Raw genomic sequence first — 20,543 nt, 5'->3', positions numbered from 1 at the left:
CAATGGTTAGGCCTCATCTTGAGTACTGCATCCAGAAGCCAGATTTCAAATGAACATCAGGAAAAACTTCCTAACTGTTTGAGTGGTACGACAATGGAACCAATTACCTAGGGAGGTGGTGGCTCTCCAACACTGGAGGCATTCAAGAGGTAGCTGGACAGCCACCTGTCAGGTATGCTTTGATTTGGATTCCTGCATTGAGCAAGGGGTTGGACCTGATGTCCTTGTAGGCCCCTTCCAACTCTATGATTCTATGACTATGAACAGCAGGGCTGCAGCTCTCTCATTCCTCCAGTATAACTAACAAGTCCAGGCAAGACTCACCATCTTGCAAAATTTCTTCTTTGACATAGCAGCGATGAGCTCAGAGGACAAAGGAAGGGTTTTTTTTTTTGCAGTGGCTGGCATTTTATAAGTCCCGGAGTGCAGGACACAGAATAATGGGCTCAATTTACAGGAAATCAGATTTCAGCTGAACATCAGGAAAATCTTCCTAACTGTTAGAACAGTACAACAATGGAATCAATTACCTAGGGAGGTGGTAGGCTCTCCTACACTGGAGGAGTTCAAGAGGCAGCTGTCAGGTATGCTTTAAGTTGGATTCATGCATTGAGCAGGGGTTTGGACTCTATAGCCCTATATGCATCTTCCAACTCTACTATTCTATCATTCTAAGACAAATGTACAAACTGCAACAATGTGTGCTTGCTTTCAATTGGAGTGGATTTATCCCCCATCTCTACTCATGAGAAACCCCATAACTTTGAGGTTTCTTCAGCTTCAAAACTAGGAAAAAACTGAGGTGGTTGCAGTGACTGATATTACGGAAGTATCACCCGTTTTCCATAATCACAAATTACTGTGTGCCATAAAAGCTAAATTTGTGAGTGTTGTTGAACAAGTAGCTTTGAATAATTACCTAACTAGTAATTCCTATTTGTGCTTACAAAAGTTCATGTTGCAATGAATTAAAGGTGCCACAGTACTCTCTTGTTGTGTTTTCCTTTCTGGCTCACCCCTGGGAAAAATCATTCATGAATTTTCTCAAGCCAGCCTATAGATATAGTTATTAATTAAGTCATGCATCCCATGTAATGAATAGGTGCATATAATTAACAGCTCGTGCATGTAATGTCCCAGTAATTCTTCCAGTGAAGGAAGCTTGAGACAGGATATAAAACAGAAATGATCATAATTGAGATACATATCCTAGGGCATTTGCCCTGTTCTGCTCCTGTCTGCAAACAGAACAACAGGGAGGGCGGAGCTATGATGTCTGCAATCTGGTTGCAACCTCAAGATGGAATGAGGAGGGAGGCAACAGACATTCAAATGAGACTGTTTATGTACTAGGCAGGTATCAGGTTGCAGCATTTTTAATGGCTCATCCTCCCCACCCCCTCATCTCTTGAATCACCAAAATGGGATAACAGCCAGTTATTGTCGTTCCAGAGATGGGGGTGGGTGGGTTACCTGCGTATATGCTTTGTAATTCCATCTTTTCCTAGAACAGATGTTAACTGGCCTGTAATTTTTGGATTCCCACTAGATCCCTTTTTAAAATTGGTGTTGCATTGGCCAGTTCATGCCTGCCTCTTTATCAGATAGCGTTGACTTCATTCTTTCAATATCCCTTTGGGTCTCCACACACCATCTCAGGATATATAAAGTCATTTTATTTAAACTCAGGGTAGGAACACATTTTTTGTTGTTCTAAGCATACTTACTAGGAAGTAAATTCCACTGAACTCAATGTGACAAGTTCTGGGTAAGCTGAGCTTCCATGTTCAAGAGCAGTATTCCATTAAATGTCAATTAATTGAGTCTGGGGGGGTGCATGAGAGGCTTTTTGCCTTCATACCCTGCTTTTAGGCTTCCTGAATACATCTGGTCAGCCACTGCAGAAAACTAAATGCTAAACTAGCTGTACCATTGGTTTGATCCAGGAGAGGTCTTTGTGTGTGACCTTAGGTAAGTATGTTGGGGATCAGGCTGCCAGAGTTAAAGGTGTGGGGACCATGGGTGAATGGAGCAGAAATGTTCAGAGTGTTTTTAGAGGGTTTTAGAGGGTTTTTAGTGCTTCTGTTTGCCGCTCTGGGCTCCTACTGGGAGCAATGACTGGATATAACAACAACAACAACAACAACAATAATAATAGTGACTGCTGTGGGGATAAATTCAGATAATGTTGTGAGTGGCTTAAGTATCATGGATATGGGCGACAGACAAAAAAGTTAGCAGAAGGGCTCCTGGTTCAATGTATCATTGTTCCTCTCCAGATTGACCCCAGGAACAGGGGCTTCTCATTGCTGCATCTGTTATAATAGTTCAGGAAAGGGAATCCTGTGGCCCTCCAGATGTTGCTGGACTACAACTCCCATCATCCCTGATTATTTGCCATGCTGGCCGGGGCTGATGGGCATTGGGAGCCCAATAACAGATCCCTCCATGCCCACTGTAACATTTATTTGTTTAATAAAATTTATATACTGCTCGATTGTAAGAAACCTCTAAGCACGTTACCAAAAAATAAATCCAATTATCAATGAAACAGTTAAAAACAATTAAAACCACTTTTAAAACTATTAAAACAACAGTGGACTAAAAAGAGATTAAAACACATCAGCATATATTGTGTCTGGATAGGCTTGCCTAAACAAAAATTTCTGTGTATCTTGTCAAGTGTGAACAAACACTGTGTATGAATAAAGAGAATTTGGGTTCCTTTATTGAATATCTCCTGTCCTCTTCAACACTCACTCCCAGTGGTGTACAGCAGTTATGCACACTCACAGACTGTGGTGAAAGAACTTGCACCAGCACTGGGAGCATCTCGGACAGGAAGATGAGGCATCTGGATTAAATATTTCAGCTTGGCTATTTATACATGGAGACCAACTGTTTCCACGCTGAGTTGGAGCAGCAATATGTGGAAGAAGCAAATTCTTCCTCGAATGTAACTCATTTATTCTATTCCAGGCTTGGATATTTTCCCACTGGTTTACGTGCAGGGGCTGATTTGCTCTGCATGGTCTTCTTTTAGCTGGCAGAGGAGCTTGGCCACCAGAGAACTCAGGGGTTCCACCAAAGAAAAACCTTGCAGTATTTTCTGCTGGACCAAGCCAGACGGTAGCTGGTACCTTCCATGTATAAGCTGGCACGTTGCTCTCAGTGTGCTGAGGGGCTGCTTTGTTGCTTCTCCCATCTTGCAGCTCGCTGTTTGGGACATTCGTCTTGCTCTTCCCAGCATTCAGCTTCCTCTTCTGGACAGCCACGTTGTTCTTCATAGCATGCAACTCATTTTTCTGGACATTAATCTTGCTTCTCGCTTCATTCACCAGCCTCTTATGGACATTCATCTTGTTCTTCCCACTATGCAACTTGCTGCCCCCAGCTTGCAGCTCACTCCTTTGGGGATGTGTTGCCTTTGCGTTTTTCAGCTCGCCCTTTGGCGATTGCAACTCAGTCTTCCCACTTGGAGCCTCTTTTCTTTTGACTGGTGAAGCTTTCTTCCTAGTGTACCTCAGATATCTAATATGTGACTCAGGCATGTCAAATTGCTCATTTGGCCCAGCATGCTGCTCTGTTCCCTGATCAGGCTCACATCCTGGATAAGACCTGCTCTTCCGTGCTGAAGAGTTCTTGATTTGCATCTCATGCTTTCCAACATGGCCATCAGTTTTTTCATTTTGAAGTTTGTTCTTGGTGTTTGGTTCTGCCTTCCCATTCCACTGTTTTGTCTTCCCAGTATGGAGCTTACTTTCCTCACTATGTGGCTCAGTTTTTAGCTTTGGAAGCTTCATCTTCCCAGTATGGGTCTCCCAATTTTCACTTTGTTGTCTGGCCTTTTCTGCATAGGCCCCATTCTTCTCGGTTCTGACCTTTCTCTTCCCATTGTAGCTCTCACTGTTCTCAGTAAGAGGTTCTTTATTGGACTTGCTGCTCCTGGTATGCAATACACTATTCTCAGCAGGTAGAGTTTTCTCCCAAGTCTGCAGTCTATGTCTCCCATCCTGGGGCTGCCTGTGCTTCCTGACTCGAAAATCCATTTTCTCAGGAGGCAATTTGTTCTGCATTGTCTGATGTCTTTTGTGAGATTTCCTACATGTATGCAAAAGAAGGTGCTTGGTAGGCTTAGAACTTCGATTGTTAGCCTCAGAATCTGACTCTGAATTCAGTTCGCTGGATTCAGAACTTGACTTGCTAGACTTGGAACTGGACTCAGAACTTGATTCACTAGACTCTTCAGATTCTAGGCTGAGATTATCCTCCAAATATGATGATTCATCATCAGACTCAAAAGTTGACTCATCATATGCAGAACAGGAGCTGTTGTCATTCTCCTCGTTCGATTTACTACCCTGAGAACTTGGTTTGTCTGTTTTGGTTTGGAATTTCTCTTCTGCTGTGCTGCTCTTGTGTTTCCCATGGGCAGGCCTCACACCTGCAATAAACTAGGCTTTTTAGTCTATTTAAAGGACAATTCAGTCAGTGGCATGGAAAACACAACACTTCCAACCATCTTACTTGAAGGAAAAATTAGCATAGATGTATATGTGAACCAGAGCTCGGAAGTAATTCGTTATTTTTAATTCATTACTTTTTTGAGGAATGAGTGGGTAATCCCCTTACATTTTGATTGTAATAGAACTAGGAGTAATTTTATTACTTTTGTGGAGTAATTGTAATGTCTCCAGCATAACTTTTGGGCATTTCTTTGGGGGTGGGGGAAGCAGGGGAAGTCTTCTGCTCCTCTGATTTGTGGATGAAAATCATGTGCCTCAAACTGGGCTTCTGTGCAGCGTTGCTCTTCCCTCATGCTCTGTGGATGGGTAGGAGGCGATGAGGGAGGAGGTGGAGAGTGAGATGGGGTGGAGTGGAGAAAACCATTATTTAACAAAATGGATGGTGATGGTGAAGAATGGAGTGGAGGGAAAAAGGAGCCAGAGGGCAAGAACATGGATAAAGGAGGAGAAGGAGACAGCAGCAGAATGGAGATAAAAGGACTGTGGAGGTGAAAGATGACAACATGTGTGTGTGTTTGCACTTGGCATACAAAGTGGCCTCCACTACCTTCTCTGCTACTGTGCTGCATTTGCAGTATTTTAACTTTTTTGCATCACAGGGGAAAATGTTTGCTTGGGTGAGTGTCCCTTCGTTGGTGGCAGGGCAGGGTCCAGGAGGTGGTTAAGTGAGAGAGATTATGCTTGCTGGCTGAGTGGGGAGGGTTGCACTTGTTTTGACGTGCAAAGATCTGAGTAGTGGCCTCTGCCTCCCTCCCCCCCCCCTTACCAGTGGAGCGATCACCATTGCTATCCTATGGATAAAAAGAATTATTCCACTACCTCTGTATGTGTGTGTTTATTTTAAATGTTGTTTTAGTTTACTTAGATGTGCAGCAGCCAAAGCCAGCACCTTGTAGGAGTGTTTTAAAAAAGTAACTGCAATGTAATTGTAGTGATTATTTTTGAGAAAAAGTTATCAGTTACTTTCAGAGCAATTGTAATTGTAACGGTAATTACTACTTTTTTGGGCCATGTAATTGTAACTGTAATTTATTACTTTTTAAAAGTAATCTTCCAAGCTCTGATGTGAACTTCTCAGCCTATTTCCTATAGCACCAGAGACCACCTGGTGAGCCCCTTACTCTGATGAGGCCAGGGCTCTTCTCGTCGTCATCAATTTGTTCTCTGTTTATTCAAATATTTAATTTTTCCTGTTAATCTTAACAGTTTCTGTAGTGCAGGCCTACCTACCCCCAAACGTCCTTCTCACCCTTCCTGACTTGCCACTGTGGTGTGCTGCCCCAGGCCTCCATCTGTTGCTCTTCTATCAAACTGTATCCTACTTGTCTGAGGGAGCGCCTGCCAGCTCCCTTCTCCTCTTTTCTCCTCATACTCCTCTGTTTCTGTAATGCCTTTGCTTTCTCAATTTCCTCTGTCTCCAACTTCCACCTGTCCTTGCCCCCTGCTTTACCTCTTTCCTCCTGAGTTGCGCCCATTATTCTCCTCTGTCACTTGCTTCTAGTCTCTCCTGTTTTCTCTTTAATTTCTCCCTGCTGGGGGCCTGCTTTGGATGTGCCAGCAGCCACGGCTTTATCCTTTGGCTGGATGGGCACCTGTACTGTTCTGGCGATGCTGCCCCATCTAGTCACTTAAGAACATAAGAACATAAGAAGAGCCTGCCGGATCACGCCAGTGGCCCATCTAGTCCAGCATCCTGTTCTCACAGTGGCCAACCAGGTGCCTGGGGGAAGCCCGCAAATAGGATCTGAGTCCAAGAACACTCTCCCCTCCTGAGGCTTCCGGCAACTGGTTTTCAGAAGCACACTGCCTCTGACTAGGGTGGCAGAGCACAGCCATCGTGGCTAGCAGCCATTGATAGCCCTGTCCTCCATGAATTTGTCTAATCTTCTTTTAAAGCCGTCCAGGCTGGTGGCCATTACTGCGTCTTGTGGGAGCAAATTCCATAGTTTAACTATGCGCTGAGTAAAGAAGTACTTCCTTTTGTCTGTCCTGAAGCTTCCAACATTCAGCTTCTTTGAGTGTCCACGAGTTCTAGTATTATGAGAGAGGGAGAAAAACTTTTCTCTATCCACTTTCTCAATGCCATGCATAATTTTATACACTTCTGTCATGTCTCCTCTGACCCGCCTTTTCTCTAAACTGAAAAGCCCCAAATGCTGCAACCTTTCCTCGTAAGGGAGTCGCTCCATCCCCTTGATCATTCTGGTTGCCCTCTTCTGAACCTTTTCCAACTCTATAATATCCTTTTTGAGATGAGGCAACCAGAACTGTACACAGTATTCCAAATGCGGCCTCACCACAGATTTATACAACGGCATTATGATATCGACTGTTTTATTTTCAATACCTTTCCTAATTATCGCTAGCATGGAATTTGCCTTTTTCACAGCTGCCACACACTGGGTCGACATTTTCATCGTGCTGTCCACTACAACCCCGAGGTCTCACTCCTGGTCGGTCACCACCAGTTCAGACCCCATGAATGTATATGTAAAATTAAGATTTTGTTGCTCCAATATGCATAATTTTACACTTGTTTATACTGAATTGCATTTGCCATGTTTCTGCCCATTCACTCCGTTTGAAGAGGTCTTTTTGGAGCTCTTCGCAATCCCTTTTTGTTTTAACAACCCTGAACAATTTAGTATTGTCTGCAAAATCGGCCACTTCACTGCTCACTCCTAATTCTAGGTCATTAATGAACAAGTTGAAAAGTACAGGTCCCAATACCGATCCTTGAGGGACTCCACTTTCTACAGCCCTCCATTGGGAGAACTGTCCATTTATTCCTACTCTCTGCTTTCTCCTTCTTAACCAATTCCTTATCCACAAGAGGACCTCTCCTCTTATTTCATGACTGCTAAGCGTCCTCAGAAGTCTTTAGTGAGGTACCTTGTCACAAGCTTTTTGAAAGTCTAAGTACACTATGTCCACTGGATCACCTCTATCTATATGCTTGTTGACACTCTCAAAGAATTCTAATAGGTTACTGAGACAGGACTTTCCCTTGCAGAAGCCATACTGGCTCTGCTTCAGCAAGGCTTGTTCTTCTATGTGCTTAGTTAATCACTTCTGGTCTGTCTGATTCCCCTTCTGGCCAAGACCTCCAGAGAAGCTATCACTACAGCAGTTCACAACAGCAGTGTGAACCCCTAATTGGAAAAGAAGTTTGGCCTCAGTTGGGCAAACATCTGCTTAAGCAGCCTTCTGGCCACCCAGTGATATTTCTCCATGAAGGAGTTGAAGTTCCAAGCGCAAGGGGCTGACCAAGAAAGTGTATTACTAGCCAAGGGGGATTCCTTTATTTTAGACTTCAAAAATCAGGTTCTGTCTCTTAGGCTCAGTATGGAAACATCAATTGTAAAGAAGCTAAAAATAAATTATAACTAATATATGCAGATAAACCTGACACTACTCATTAATAACACCATATTTCCTAGCTGCTGATGCTAACTTCACCCAGCAACTGAGAAGAAGACTGTATGCATCTGGCCTTATTGTTGGATGGAGAGCACTATCAGGAAGACACCTTCAATGGACAATAATTATCACGGAGGAGGGGGCTGAAGTTGTTTGCTAGATATGCCACCAGCTCCAGCTTTCTAGCTATTGTATTGGCTGAGCCAGCACCTGAATTGTGTTTCTAAGTCTAGGAAAAGTCAGCTACTGCATTCTGAGTCAGCCACAGCCTTGGAACAGTCTTCAAGGGAAGTTCCAGGTGGAGTAGCTAGTCAAGGTTATAAAGGCTGATTGGTGATTCAGACACAGGAGCAACAGATTGTGCAGTCTCTGTTAACTGGAGCTGAAAAGCTATGACGATTAAAGTATACACAGCATAATATCCTCTTAAGTGGGCTATAAATCTGCAGTGGAGTGGTGGACAGGAAGGAGGCAGTCACAACTGAACTAGAAGATAACCCTGCTCTAGCCAAGCTAGGTAACAATCAGATATACTCAGCATGTCAATGTGGTACTCTCTGTCATACATCAGGTAATTGCTTTCATTGTGGTCTGGCTGATCTCTCTGCAAGGCCAACTAGAGGAAAATAATATTCTTATTTTAATTGTGTGGCTGGCTGACCCAGGATTCAGCTCAGGTCAGGCGAGCTGACAACCCCAGTGGGATTAGGTCAAAGCTGGATCCAATTAGAAGGCTGCCTTGCAATTTCTTTTCTGCTGCCTTGGGTCCCAAATGCACGTTACAAGGAAGAAAATGGCTATTGCAGATGTGTATCTGCTTGGTAACATGTAATTAAATATTAAGTGTAATGTGGTATCATAGCACTCTGAATTTCTTCATCCCTGCAAGCAGCACCCAGTGACTTGGCACTGGAGCAGGACAACATATGTCATCTTTTAACTAACCATTGCCAGATCCAGGGCAATCTGGATAGGAAATGCAAATCAATGGCTGCCACACATTCCTGATCACATGTCATTTCGGCCAGGGTTGTGGCTCAGTGGATCAGGAAGAGTTCCATAGAGACACTCTTCTCCATTTCCTCTTGGATATTAGCGGACTGAATACCTAAATCGCTCACCTGTTTCATTCTGTCTGTCCTTAAGGGAGCAATCCAGGTTACGCTTGTTTGCTGAAAGGCAGAAGATACATTTTAAGGTTATCCAGCCTCTCTGCACTCATCTGCAAGCACATAATTCAGGATTCTGCACCCCACCAACCTCTCGGCACAAAACAATTAAGTGCCACCTCATAAAAGGGAAACTTATTGGATCCCTTCCCCTCAGTGACGGTCTTAGGGATGGATTAATGAACATGAAGATGAACTAGAAATTGTTCAAAGTTCAACCCCAAAATGAACTTAATTCACCTGTAGTTCACCTGGCAATTGTGGGAGTTACTTTCAGGTGCAGTTCAGAGATTTTTGAACTAGTTCAGTGAACTCCATTCAACTCAACTAGTTAATTCCAAGCACTCCTAACAGGACAGGGCACATGGCTGAGCAGGATGTATCCCCACAGCTAAGCTACTTCAGAAAAGCACCTCTGAGTGATTCCAAAAAGACAGATGGGAAACATTTTGAGAAAAGGCTGTAACTCAGTGGTACAGCATTTGCTTTGCATGCAGATCCCAGGTTCAAACCAGTTAGGGCTGGGCAAAGAATCCTGCCTGAAACCCTGGAAAGCTCAGTAGACAATACTGAGCTAGATGGATCAATGGTTTGACTCAGTATAAGGCACCTTGCTGGGACATCAGCCTCCTATGTGTGTAAACAAAGAAGGTGATGCCTCAGTGTAGTCAGCAGTTGCTCTTTATCTGTTGGGTTAGGACCAGCCTGACATAAGGTAGGTCACAGCAATGGAATCACCTTTGCTTTTTTAAAAGAAAAGAAAAGTAGAAAGACAGGTGTGAGCGAAGAAAGAAAGAGGAAGTGTGGGTATATCTCCACTCTGTGTATTTGTACCAGTTCCATACTAGTTATAACTATTGTTCCCTCTCCCCCTGCAATCCTGGGAATTGTAGTTTGGTGCAGGTGCGAAGAGAGTTTTCTGTCATTGGCTGCTCCTGAAGCAGAACTGCTATTCCCAGGGTTCCCTGGGGAGAAGCCTGTTAAGCCAGTATACTCTTAAAGCAGTGTCAGCAGGCCCAGAGAGACAGAAGGAGCAATAGACAGAGAGAAGGAGAACATATATGGTAAACAAAATTAAAAGTGGGTCCCATGTTACAGACTAGAGTTACAGAGGCTTCTCAGGTATGAAAAGGCTGAAGGCTACAGGTACGGACTTCTAACTAGGAGTGCCTCAGCGCATAGCGCAGGTGAAAAAGGCACACACTCTGTGAACAGCAACTAGGATCAACTTGTTTATCATCAGGAAAGCGACGGCACCAGTGATGTGAGAGAATAGTAGAAGGGATGAGGAGTTTGGGCCCTTACTATTTGACAGCACTTTGTATGCTTCCATTATCTCCTTGGACTTCTCTTCGGCTTCCTTTTTGTTATCTGGGTTTTTATCAGGATGCCACTTCTTCAGTTTCATTCTGTACCTGTTCAGTTACAGGAAAGGCCGCAAAGAATTAGGCTGCTTTTGTGAGAGTATTGGTAAATTAGCAGAGTTTATCTTAGTGTAGCTTGCTCAGCATTTCTGTGCAGAGTTCGTGTGTGTGGTTTATCTGAGAGAAAGCAAGCTTTTACCTCGCTTTGAATTGCAGAGACTTTTGACTTGTTTTAAAATAAGACAAGACTATTAATAGAAGTAACACACTTGATAAGAAAGGCTGTAGTTCTAGCCATCACCTGAAGCATAAGGGCAATGACTAAGCCTGGCCATTGTGCCTCCAACTTAGTTAGATAGCTAGAACGAGAGCCTTTCCTATCAAGTATGTTATTTCTTTCCCAGGCTTCTTTTTATTTTAGAGTACACTTTTTTCAGCCGAGGGCAGCATTTCCTCATGGCCAAACCTTCTAGAGGTACATGACAGGGCAGGTCCACAATGAAAGTGGGCGTGGCCAACTGGACACCCATTCACACCACCACACACACATGCATACATCACACTCAACACACACTCTTTATGTAACCTCCTCGCCTCCTGTGCCAGTGCTGCTGCATTGAGACATCAATGGGCTGTCCTACCGAAGCCAACAGGAGGGTTTCTCAAGCCTAAGTATGACATGAAGGCACTTTTGACAGGGGGGAGGGGTTAACCTTTCCCTCCCTAGCTGTGCCCCCTCTAAAAAAATAGCCCTCTGGCTTGAAAAGAAATCAATTAGGCTTCAAAACAAATCCTCTTGGCCTCAATAGGAGGCTCTTTCGACACCTAACTGCAGTGCTGGGAGAAAGGGGCCCGAAGGGGAGGCCAGATGAGGTGGCCTCATGGGCTATGACATGGGCCTGTATGAGCGAGCGGTTCCTCCACTCCCCAGATATTGAGTGCTCCAAAGACTGACTTACGCCATTTTCATGTCACGATGAGAGGCACCCTGGGGAACGCCCAGGACTTCATAGTAGTCCATCTCATCTTTTGTTTGTCCTTTTGAGAGATCTGAAGGGACACTGGGGTGTCTTGGCAGACCCATGCAGGGTGGAGACAGGTAGATACTGGGAAAAACTGGGCCTGTAGAATAGAAAGCAACAGGATGACTAGATGACTCTTGGAAATAATGGGCACACTGTCTTTATATTAGTCCATCCAAAGGCTTGTATAAATTGTAAAACTAGCCTGGATGTTGGATCAATGTCAAGTCATAGGTTTTGCCTCAACTCACCTCCAGCATCTGAGAACTGGCCTCTGCCAGACAGGGCCATGTAAATCACTGCAGGAAAACAGTCGATAAGAAAGTCCCTCAGAGGTTAAGTGCTGTACTATAGTTTCCTGTCCTACCAGCTCAGCCACTCATTTCTAAGCTGTGGACAAATTTAAATGATGCCAAAGCAGGGGACAGGACACCTACACTTCTCTAGACTGAAACATGATTTAAAGCAGGGTTCTCCAACCTGGTGCTCTCCAGATGTTGTTGGACTCCAACTCTCATCAACCTCAGCCAGCATAGCCAATGGTCAGGGATAGCAGGAGCTGGAGTCCCAGCGACATCTGGAAGGCACCAGGTTGGCAAAGGCTGCTTTAAAATGATCCTTCAACATGATTAGGACCCAAGCCTATATTGTATATAACACAGCAGTGAATCTGGTCTTGTCTATCAAAGGGCAATTGTTTTGTGGCATAAAATGAGCTAGCCAACTCAGGATGATTTTGTGACATCAGGAAGTAGCTTTGGTGGATAGTTCCACTATGTATTTATTTATTTATCTGAACAACTGGGTGAAACCGAGGCCCTACCTCACAGTGTCAAAAATATTGTCCAGATTATTGACACATCCTTTGATATCTTCATTTTCCATGTAGTCAGAGAGCCTGAATCTCTGAAAGCTGCTGCCTGGGATAAGGAAAGGGGAGGGTGATTGTGATGTCAGGGGCTCTGCAACTTGCACTCATGATTTGTGGTTGGCTGGCAACAGGTAGACAATATGGTGTTAAGCCCCAGGCACACCAGCTCTTTGGCAGTGCCATACAAATGTGCACAGGCAGTAACAATCCAAATAGGCATACCATAGTCCATCATTAACATGGTATAGCCTCCACATTTAACAGGAAGCCCACCACTGAATTATCAAAAACTCAGGTTGCTATCTATCCATAAACCAATCCATTATGGCAAGATGTCATGCCAAAGATGCTGATAAGGGGAACAGCTGCAGCACTGGGGGACTGGAGAAGACCTGCCCTGGGAGTATCTGAGTATCTGGGTGCTTGCTTGCTCCTCTGGGTTGCTGTCTCTTGAGATAGCTGAAGTCCCTGGTAAGTGCTGCAAGGACTGGGACCCCCTGCCCAACCTTGACTCCAGAAAGAGGTTGCAGTTAATCTTGCAGCCTCTTGCATCAGCTCCTGGCTGGGTCAGGGGGCATAAAAGCCCAGCTGCTTGTGGGCAGCAGGTCTGCCACCATTGGGGTCGCTTCCTAAGGGGCGACACCAAAGAGAGTTGCCCCTTGGGGAGCCCCTTAGGGAGTCGCGAGGATGCTACCCCCTTTTATTTCTTTCTTCTTTTAACCAATCTAGAGGAGATTGGTAGTGGGGAGGGCGCATGTGTAGTTCCTGTGCAGTGAACTGAATGATAGCAGAAAGTTGCCAGATGCCTTCAGAATGAGAGTCTGCAACTGGCAGAAGGCTGGCCCTCCCCGGGTGTGAAACGGGGGGGGGGAGTAGATGTGCCCTGTGTGAAAAATATTGAGTGGGTCTGACTATTCCCAATTCTCTCAGAGGCCTACTAGGATAATAGGTTCAAGTAGGTTTTGTTGGTGGGCTCTTGTTGGGTTCATATCAGGTGTTTAGGAGGAGTCTTAGTTAGGAGGAACATGGGTGATGCCACCCCAATTTCAGTGATCACGGGTAGAGGGAAGTATAGTCATGGGGAGGTGGTGAACTATCATAGAAGACAAGGGCAAGGCTATCTATGCCTTGTTCCTCACTCCCAGCCCTCTCATGGATGGGTTCCTCGTTGCTCATCTGCTGTGCCCACTGCCCTGTGTGTGTTGTTATTTAATGCCAGATTGGTACACAATAAGACCACACTTATCCATGATTTGATCCCAGACCTGAGTGGGTGAGCTGGGAGGAGTTGATCTGACTCAGCTTTGCCCACCTTGATACTTGTTGCAACACCAGCACAGGCTGCAGGGATGGGGGGAGGAGTTGCTGTGGTCTACAGAACTTCCATCTCTGTCACCAGGAAATCACTTTGTCGTAGAGCTGGCTATGAGAGCCTGCATCCGATATCGGGCCAAGGAGACAGTAAACTAGGGTTGCTGCTGGTGTACTGTCCACCCTGCTACCTGGAAGCTTCTCTGACTGAGCTGGCGGAGGCCACCTTGGCTGTGGTATTGCAGGAGCCCTGAATGGTATCCCTGGGTGATTTCAGTGTTCATGCTGAGGCTGCCTCTAGTGTTCCGGCTCAGGATTTCATGGCCTCCATGGTGCTGTCTCAAGTTGTCACCAGCCCAACTCATAGGGTAGGGCACACCCTTGACTTGGTTTTTGCTCCAGATGGAGGAAGGGGTGGTCTGGAAATAGGGTGTGTGTGGATGTCATCCCATTGTCATGGTCAGACCACTTCCTGGTGAAGTTTAGACTTATGACTCCAATCCTCCCCTGCAGGGATGGTGGACAGATGAAGATTGTCAGCCCCTGGAGATTAATGGAATCCACAGGATTCCGAAAGCTTGGAAAAGTTACTTTTTTAAACTACAACTCCCATCAGCCCCAACTGGCATGGCCACTGGATTGGGCTGATGGGAATTGTAGTTCAAAAAAGTAACTTTTCCAAGCCCTGAGATTCCTGAATGCCCTGGGGGAGTTCCCAGTAGATAGAACAGGTGACCCTGTTGAAGCCCTTGTCATGCTGTGGAACAGCAAGGTGCATTGGGCTCTTTACACAGTTGCCCTGAGTACCCTCAGTGGAGCCCGGTTTGCACCTTGGTACACCAGTGAGCTAAGGGCAATGAAATAGGCTGGACAACGGCTAGAGTGCAAGTGATGAAAGATGTGCTGTGAGGCTGATCAGGCACAAGACAACATCATAACCGTGCCTACTGTGTGGCGGTGAGGACGGTGAAGAATACCCACTTCTCTGCCATCATCACATCCTCAAGTAGCAGTCCAGCAGAATTTTTCTGTTTTGTCAGGGGTCTGTTGACATCAACTGCAGGAAATGGAGTTTTAGACCCTTTGGAGGCCCACTGTGAATTGTCTACAAGGCACTTTGAGGGTAAAGTTGTTCACCTCTGTAGCAATCTTGATGCCACGTCCACATCTACTGTAGTCCTCAGTGAGGTGTCCAGTGCAACATCTGCTGCAACTTCTTGGGAACAGTTTCAGTTGATGCGGCCTGATGACATGGACAAGTTGCTTGCGATGATACAGCCAGCAACGTGTCCTCTCGACCCTTGCCCTTCTTGGCTTATTAAAGCTTGCCAAGGGGGTTGGACCGAGTGGATCCAGGGTGTGGTCAACACATTGTTGCAGGAGGCAGTGGTTGTCATGAAATTGTAGTGTGGTTCAGAATGGTTACTGTAACCTGGCTCTGATGCAGAGGCTCCCCCGGCCGAGCTGCTCCTCTCTCGGCATCACGCTGTGCTGGTGAGCTGACTGGAGGCTTGCCTGAGCCGCAGGGAGCAGGCCGTCAGCCTCAAGCAGTTCTGTGAGGCCCTCGAGACCCACGCCAGGCTCGCCCAAGCCACCGCCGCCGCCAGCGGGGCAGGAGGAGGCGCAGGAGCCAGAGGGGAAGCCGCTGCTGCTGCCGCCACTACCTCCACCGCCACAGCCACCGAGGAGCGAGCCCGGAGCAAAGATAATCTGGGTTGGGGCAGTCGGTAGCGGCTGGACTAAAATCCACTCTGAGTAGCATGGCGTCGCTAACCCATAATCTCAGCCGCCATGGAGAAAGGATCTCTCCTCCAGGTCTTTCCCTCAAGATCCATTTCTTTGGACTTCTGCTGTGCCCATCCTTCTTCTCACCCACATTTATTTATTTATGTTTTGGCTACTGTAAATTGTATTGTTTTACTGATGTATTTTGAAGTATTTTGATGTATTGATGTATTTTTATATTTGTGTTTTTTTTTTGTAAACTGCCTTGAAGGCCTTTTGGCCGAAAGGTGGGGTAGAAATAAACAACAACAACAATAATAATTGTGGGGATTTCATCTTGGGAGGATTTGGGCCTCTGTGTGAGTGGAAAACTTTTAAGTTTCGTTTCTCAGCTGCAACTAATTAAGAGGCTTGAAGAGCAGCATCTGGTTATCTCTGTTATCTGCTGGGAGCCTGGTACTCAAGGTCAAGCAGGCCTGAGAAGAGTTGTGAGCAAGGGGAAAGGAGGGGGCCTACTAGGCACGAAAACTGAAGAAGCTTGGGGAAGCATTACCTCATTAGAAAGCCCCCTGATTAGCTACATTACTGTGAACTGTTGCTAGGGATTTTTCTTTAAGTATAGGGGGTGAAACCTATAGCCTTTGTCCCCCTGGGTTCCATCTAGACAGGTGGTTACCTGAGTGGGGTTCCTCTGCCTTCACTACCCAACTTATGCCTCTCTGGGGAGAGGTGAGATTTACAGCCACTACCTCTTAAAGTCAGTAGAATAGGTTAGTTAGTTTTGTTATTTTTGGTTGTCTCTTCTATGAGGTACCTAAACTCCTGTTTGGGTGTATGTTTTAAGGAACTGTTCTGCTGCTATTAATTGTGCACTTATATTTTATTCAATAAAGCTACTTCTATTTACCAATGTGTGTTCATTGCTGGAGGGCGTGTTTGGCTCTGAACCTGGTACCTTGGCCACTGACCACAAACTACTGTGTTTTGGCTTTGCCTGGGGCTTCTGAACGAGGAGTGCCTGTCTGGCTCTTGTCTCTAGAAATTCCTGGTAGAACTACATCTGGGATCTGAGTTTCCCCTGACTCAGAGTGGTTGTTCAGATTGAGGGGTGGTGGCAGCCTATCTTCTACCTTGCAGGGTTGGTGTTGGTTTGCACAGCCTTGGCAAGAGGGATTGCTTGAACAGGATCAATTACCCAGGGTGGGGAATTGGGTCCTAAACATGCACCTGGCACCTGCAGGGTGGTGTAGGGCATGACACCAGCCACCGTGAAAGGGGTGGTGATCCAAATGCTCCTGGAAAAGCCCCCCTGGATCCATTGGTTTGTGACAATTACTGACTGGTCGCAAATACCCCCTTCTTAGGGAAGGTGATTGAGAGGATTGTGGCGCTGCAATTGCAAGTACTCTTGGATGAAACAGATTATCTTGACCCATTCCAATCTGGGTTCAGGCCTGGTCATGGGACTGAATCAGACTTGGTCGCCCTGATGGATGACCTTTATAGGAAGAAGGACAGGGGGAGTGCAACCCTGTTACTCTTACTTGATCTCTCAGCGCCTTTTGATACCATTCACCATGGTATCCTTCTGGGCCGACTTGGTGAGATGGGTATTGGAGGGACTGTTTTACAGTGGTTCCAATCCTATCTCTAGGGTCGCTCTCAGAGAATAGCATTGGATTATTGTCTTTCGGCCCCCTGGAAGTTGTGCTGTGTACCATCTTTTTCCCCATGCTGTTTAACATCTATATGAAGCCCTTGGGAGCGGTCATCAGGAGATTTGAGGCAAGGTGTCAGCAGTATGCTGACAATACCCAGCTCTATTTCTCTGTAACATCTGCATCGGGAGAGGCCATGCAAGCCCTGGACCGGTGCCTAGACTCGGTGGTGGGCTGGTTGAGGGCCAACAAACTGAGTCTTAATCCCAGCAAGAAGGTGACGCTGTGGGTTGGTGGTTCCTGAGGTTGGATAATTGGTCAGTTGCCTGTTTTGGATGGGGTCATACTCCCTCTGAAAGAGCAGGTCCGTAGTCTGGGGGTGCTCCTGGATCCATCTTTGTCGGTAGCTAGGAGTGCCTTTCTCAGCTGGTAAGACAGCTGCTGCCATTTCTGGACCAGGATAGCCTGACCACTGTTGTCCATAATTGGTCAGTTGCCTGTTTTGGATGTGGTCATACTCCCTCTGAAAGAGCAGGTCCGTAGTCTGGGGGTGCTCCTGGATCCATCTTTGTCGGTAGCTAGGAATGCCTTTCTCAGCTGGTAAGACAGCTGCTGCCATTTCTGGACCAGGATAGCCTGACCACTGTTGTCCATGCACTGGTAACCTCCAGGCTGGATTACTGTAATGTGCTCTATATGGGGTTGCCCTTGAGGTTGCTCCAGAAGCTGCAGCTGGTGCAAAATGTAGCAGCGAGACTGCTCACTGGGGCAGGGTATTGCTAACATGTCACCCCACCGCTGAAAGAACTGCACTGGCTATCTATTAGCTGCCAAGCTAAGTGCAAGGTTCTAGTTTTGGTGTACAAAGCCTTATACAGCGACCAGGATACCTGAAAGACCGTCTTATGCCTTATATACCCAATCGATCACTGTGCTCTGCAGGTGAGGGCCTCCTGCAGATACCATCTTATCAGGAGGTCCATTCTACACAACATAGGAAATGGACCTTTAGTGTAGTGGCACCTACCCTTAAATATTCCTCCTCTTAAATATTAGACAGACACCATCTCTTATCTTTTTGGCGCCTACTGAAGACCTTCTCTTTTAACAAGCCTTTTAAATTGAGACCTTATCCCAGTCAGCGTCTGTGTTGGAATTGCTTTTAAATATGTTTTTAAACCCTCTTTTTAAAAAAATATGTTTTAAACCTTTTGTTATGATGTTTTTAAACCTTTTTTAAAAATGTTTTTAAAGATGTTTTATTTTAATATATTTTAAAGTCTGTTTTTATGGTGTTTTAAAGTGTTTTTAGTGCTTTTGCTTGCCGCCATGGGCTCCTACTGGAAGGAAAGGCAGGATATAAATCAATCAAATAAATAAATAATAAACTTCCTTCCTTCTGTAACCAAAATAGTGAATCACAAAAGTAACAGGGTTTCACTTAAAATGATTCCTGCACCTGTTCTTTCCAGTGGAAGGAAAGAGGAGAAAACATCACAGGTCTGGCATGATTTCTTGGCTGGGGGTGCAACTAAATTTCATCCCCAAGGGACTTCACTCTGCAGCCAGACTTGCTCTCAATGCATTGACATATGAAACTAATTGGAGGAGTGGTATATGTTTAGTAAGGCAGGAGCCTTTCCACTTTAATAAAAGAGGTTCTCATCGAGTCAAAAGAAAACGAACCTCCATAAGTTGGAGTATAAGAAGCTGCCTTGTACAGAGTCAGACCAGTGGTCCATCCATCTAGCTCTGAAATGGCTTTGCACTGAGTGGCAACAGCTCTCCAGGATTTCAGAGAGGGGTCTTTTCCGGCCCTGCCTAGGGATGCTGGGCATTAAACCTGGGACCTTTCGCATGCTCTGCCACTGAGCTACAGAGTGTCACTTGTGCTTGTCCTAAGCCCAGCTGATGATAAAACCATGATGGGACGTTGCTACCAAAGAAGGCTTGCCTGTGTCTACCACTTTCGAAAGGCTGCTTGAGTGCTCCAGTGGAAAAACAATAAATCTAGCCTAAAATAATTTTAAAAAAGAGAGAGAAAAGCAACCCCCACCAAAAAAAATGCCCCAAACTGTCTGGGAACAGTAGTGAGAAATGTGCCCCTTGATGTCACTGGCACTATTAATTAGTTGCACAACCACCTTAAACACAGGTGCTCTGTTGACTGTAATTGTGTTGCTAACTGGGAAGACAACCTTATTTCATCAGTAACCTCCAATAGTGGTTTTGAGACAGAGCTTCTCTGAGGCGCCCCCTGGTGGGAAGGTACCTATATCCTCTAATTTTCTATTGCAATCCTATTGCTCTGCAGAATGACCATCTACGCAGCTACGTTCTCACCAGTCTACAACCATGCTTTCTTTTAAAATTTTATGGCATGGCATCAACTCTGTGTTTTTACATAATTTCCCTGTCCCCGCATACCTGCCCTCACCAGGTAAGTCCATCTCTAAAAAAAAATCCAGTGCGAATTAATTGCTTCCCACCAAACGTCTAGTAAACCCATTTCTTTATCTCTCAACATCTCGCTGTGATAAACAGACATGTACATTACAATCATGCTGTTATTAAAACTTGATAATCTTATTTAACTATATTGAAGCCATTTTGCCACCTTCTCGCCAGCCTTTGTTATTTTAGCCTGTTCTTAACCAGCAGGCTATTCCTATTTCAGCTCAGGTGCTAATTCCTTTCTTGTGTTAGGTGTTTCCACTTTGACCATACAGACTTCCAAACAGGTACTGAAAATAAGATGCAGATGTTCTCAGTAAGCCAGGGGTTCAGGAGAATCAGCCTGGACAGAAACATTAGGAGTGGGGTTGGCTGATCTATGGCTCTCCAGTTGCTTCTGAAGTCCAACTTCCATCATCCTTGACCATTGTGTTTTAATTCTTTATAGTGTTATATTTTAGATTTTGTAACCCATCCTGGGACCTATCGGTGAAAGGTGGGCAATGAATAATAATTATATTGGCCTGTTGGGAGTTGGAGTTCAACAATGCCTGGAGGGCCACAGATTAGCCAGCTCTGCTCTAAATGTTTTTGTCCTGGCCCATTCCATTGTGGAAATTGGAATATAAGTAAACACCCCTCATAGAGGGCAATGTGCAATGCATCTCTTCATGTCCTAAATTATTGTTCTTTTTTATTGCCATGGCTAATGAATCTGGAACAACCATATGGGGTCTGTGGGAAGCATGTTACAGTTGGCTTGACATCATAGGAGCTGAAGGAATTTTGCCAGCTAAGATGGCTAAATGAAGGCTTGTTTGAAAGGTGACAAGTGTGGCCTCTACCTGAATGTCTTCAGCTTTGCCATGTAAAGAACCAGATCTGGGAATTATGATACATTACATCCCTGAGACAGCCCTACCACAAGGCCATAGAGTCAAACAAGGCCAGGGTCAAAGAAGTCTTGACCACTGAATGTTTTTGTCTTAAAGACCACAAGTATCTCTAAAATTGACAAGAATA

General features: G+C 45.3%; 1 protein-coding gene across 1 annotated transcript; it reads right to left on the bottom strand.

The window, feature by feature from the left end:
• Positions 1-2,789: 2,789 nt before the first annotated feature.
• On the bottom strand, positions 2,790-11,563 carry LOC133377918 (uncharacterized). The gene is made up of 3 exons (XM_061612716.1): positions 11,439-11,563; positions 10,421-10,530; positions 2,790-4,444 (listed from the first exon to the last, which is right to left on the bottom strand). The coding sequence occupies exons 1-3, from the start codon at positions 11,561-11,563 to the stop codon at positions 2,790-2,792; spliced, it is 1,890 nt and encodes a 629-aa protein (XP_061468700.1).
• Between the last annotated feature and the right edge of the window lie 8,980 nt (positions 11,564-20,543).

This window comes from Rhineura floridana, chromosome 2, assembly GCF_030035675.1.
Source record: "Rhineura floridana isolate rRhiFlo1 chromosome 2, rRhiFlo1.hap2, whole genome shotgun sequence".
NCBI lineage: Eukaryota > Metazoa > Chordata > Lepidosauria > Squamata > Rhineuridae > Rhineura > Rhineura floridana.
This window is presented reverse-complemented; position numbering and strand designations above follow the sequence as displayed.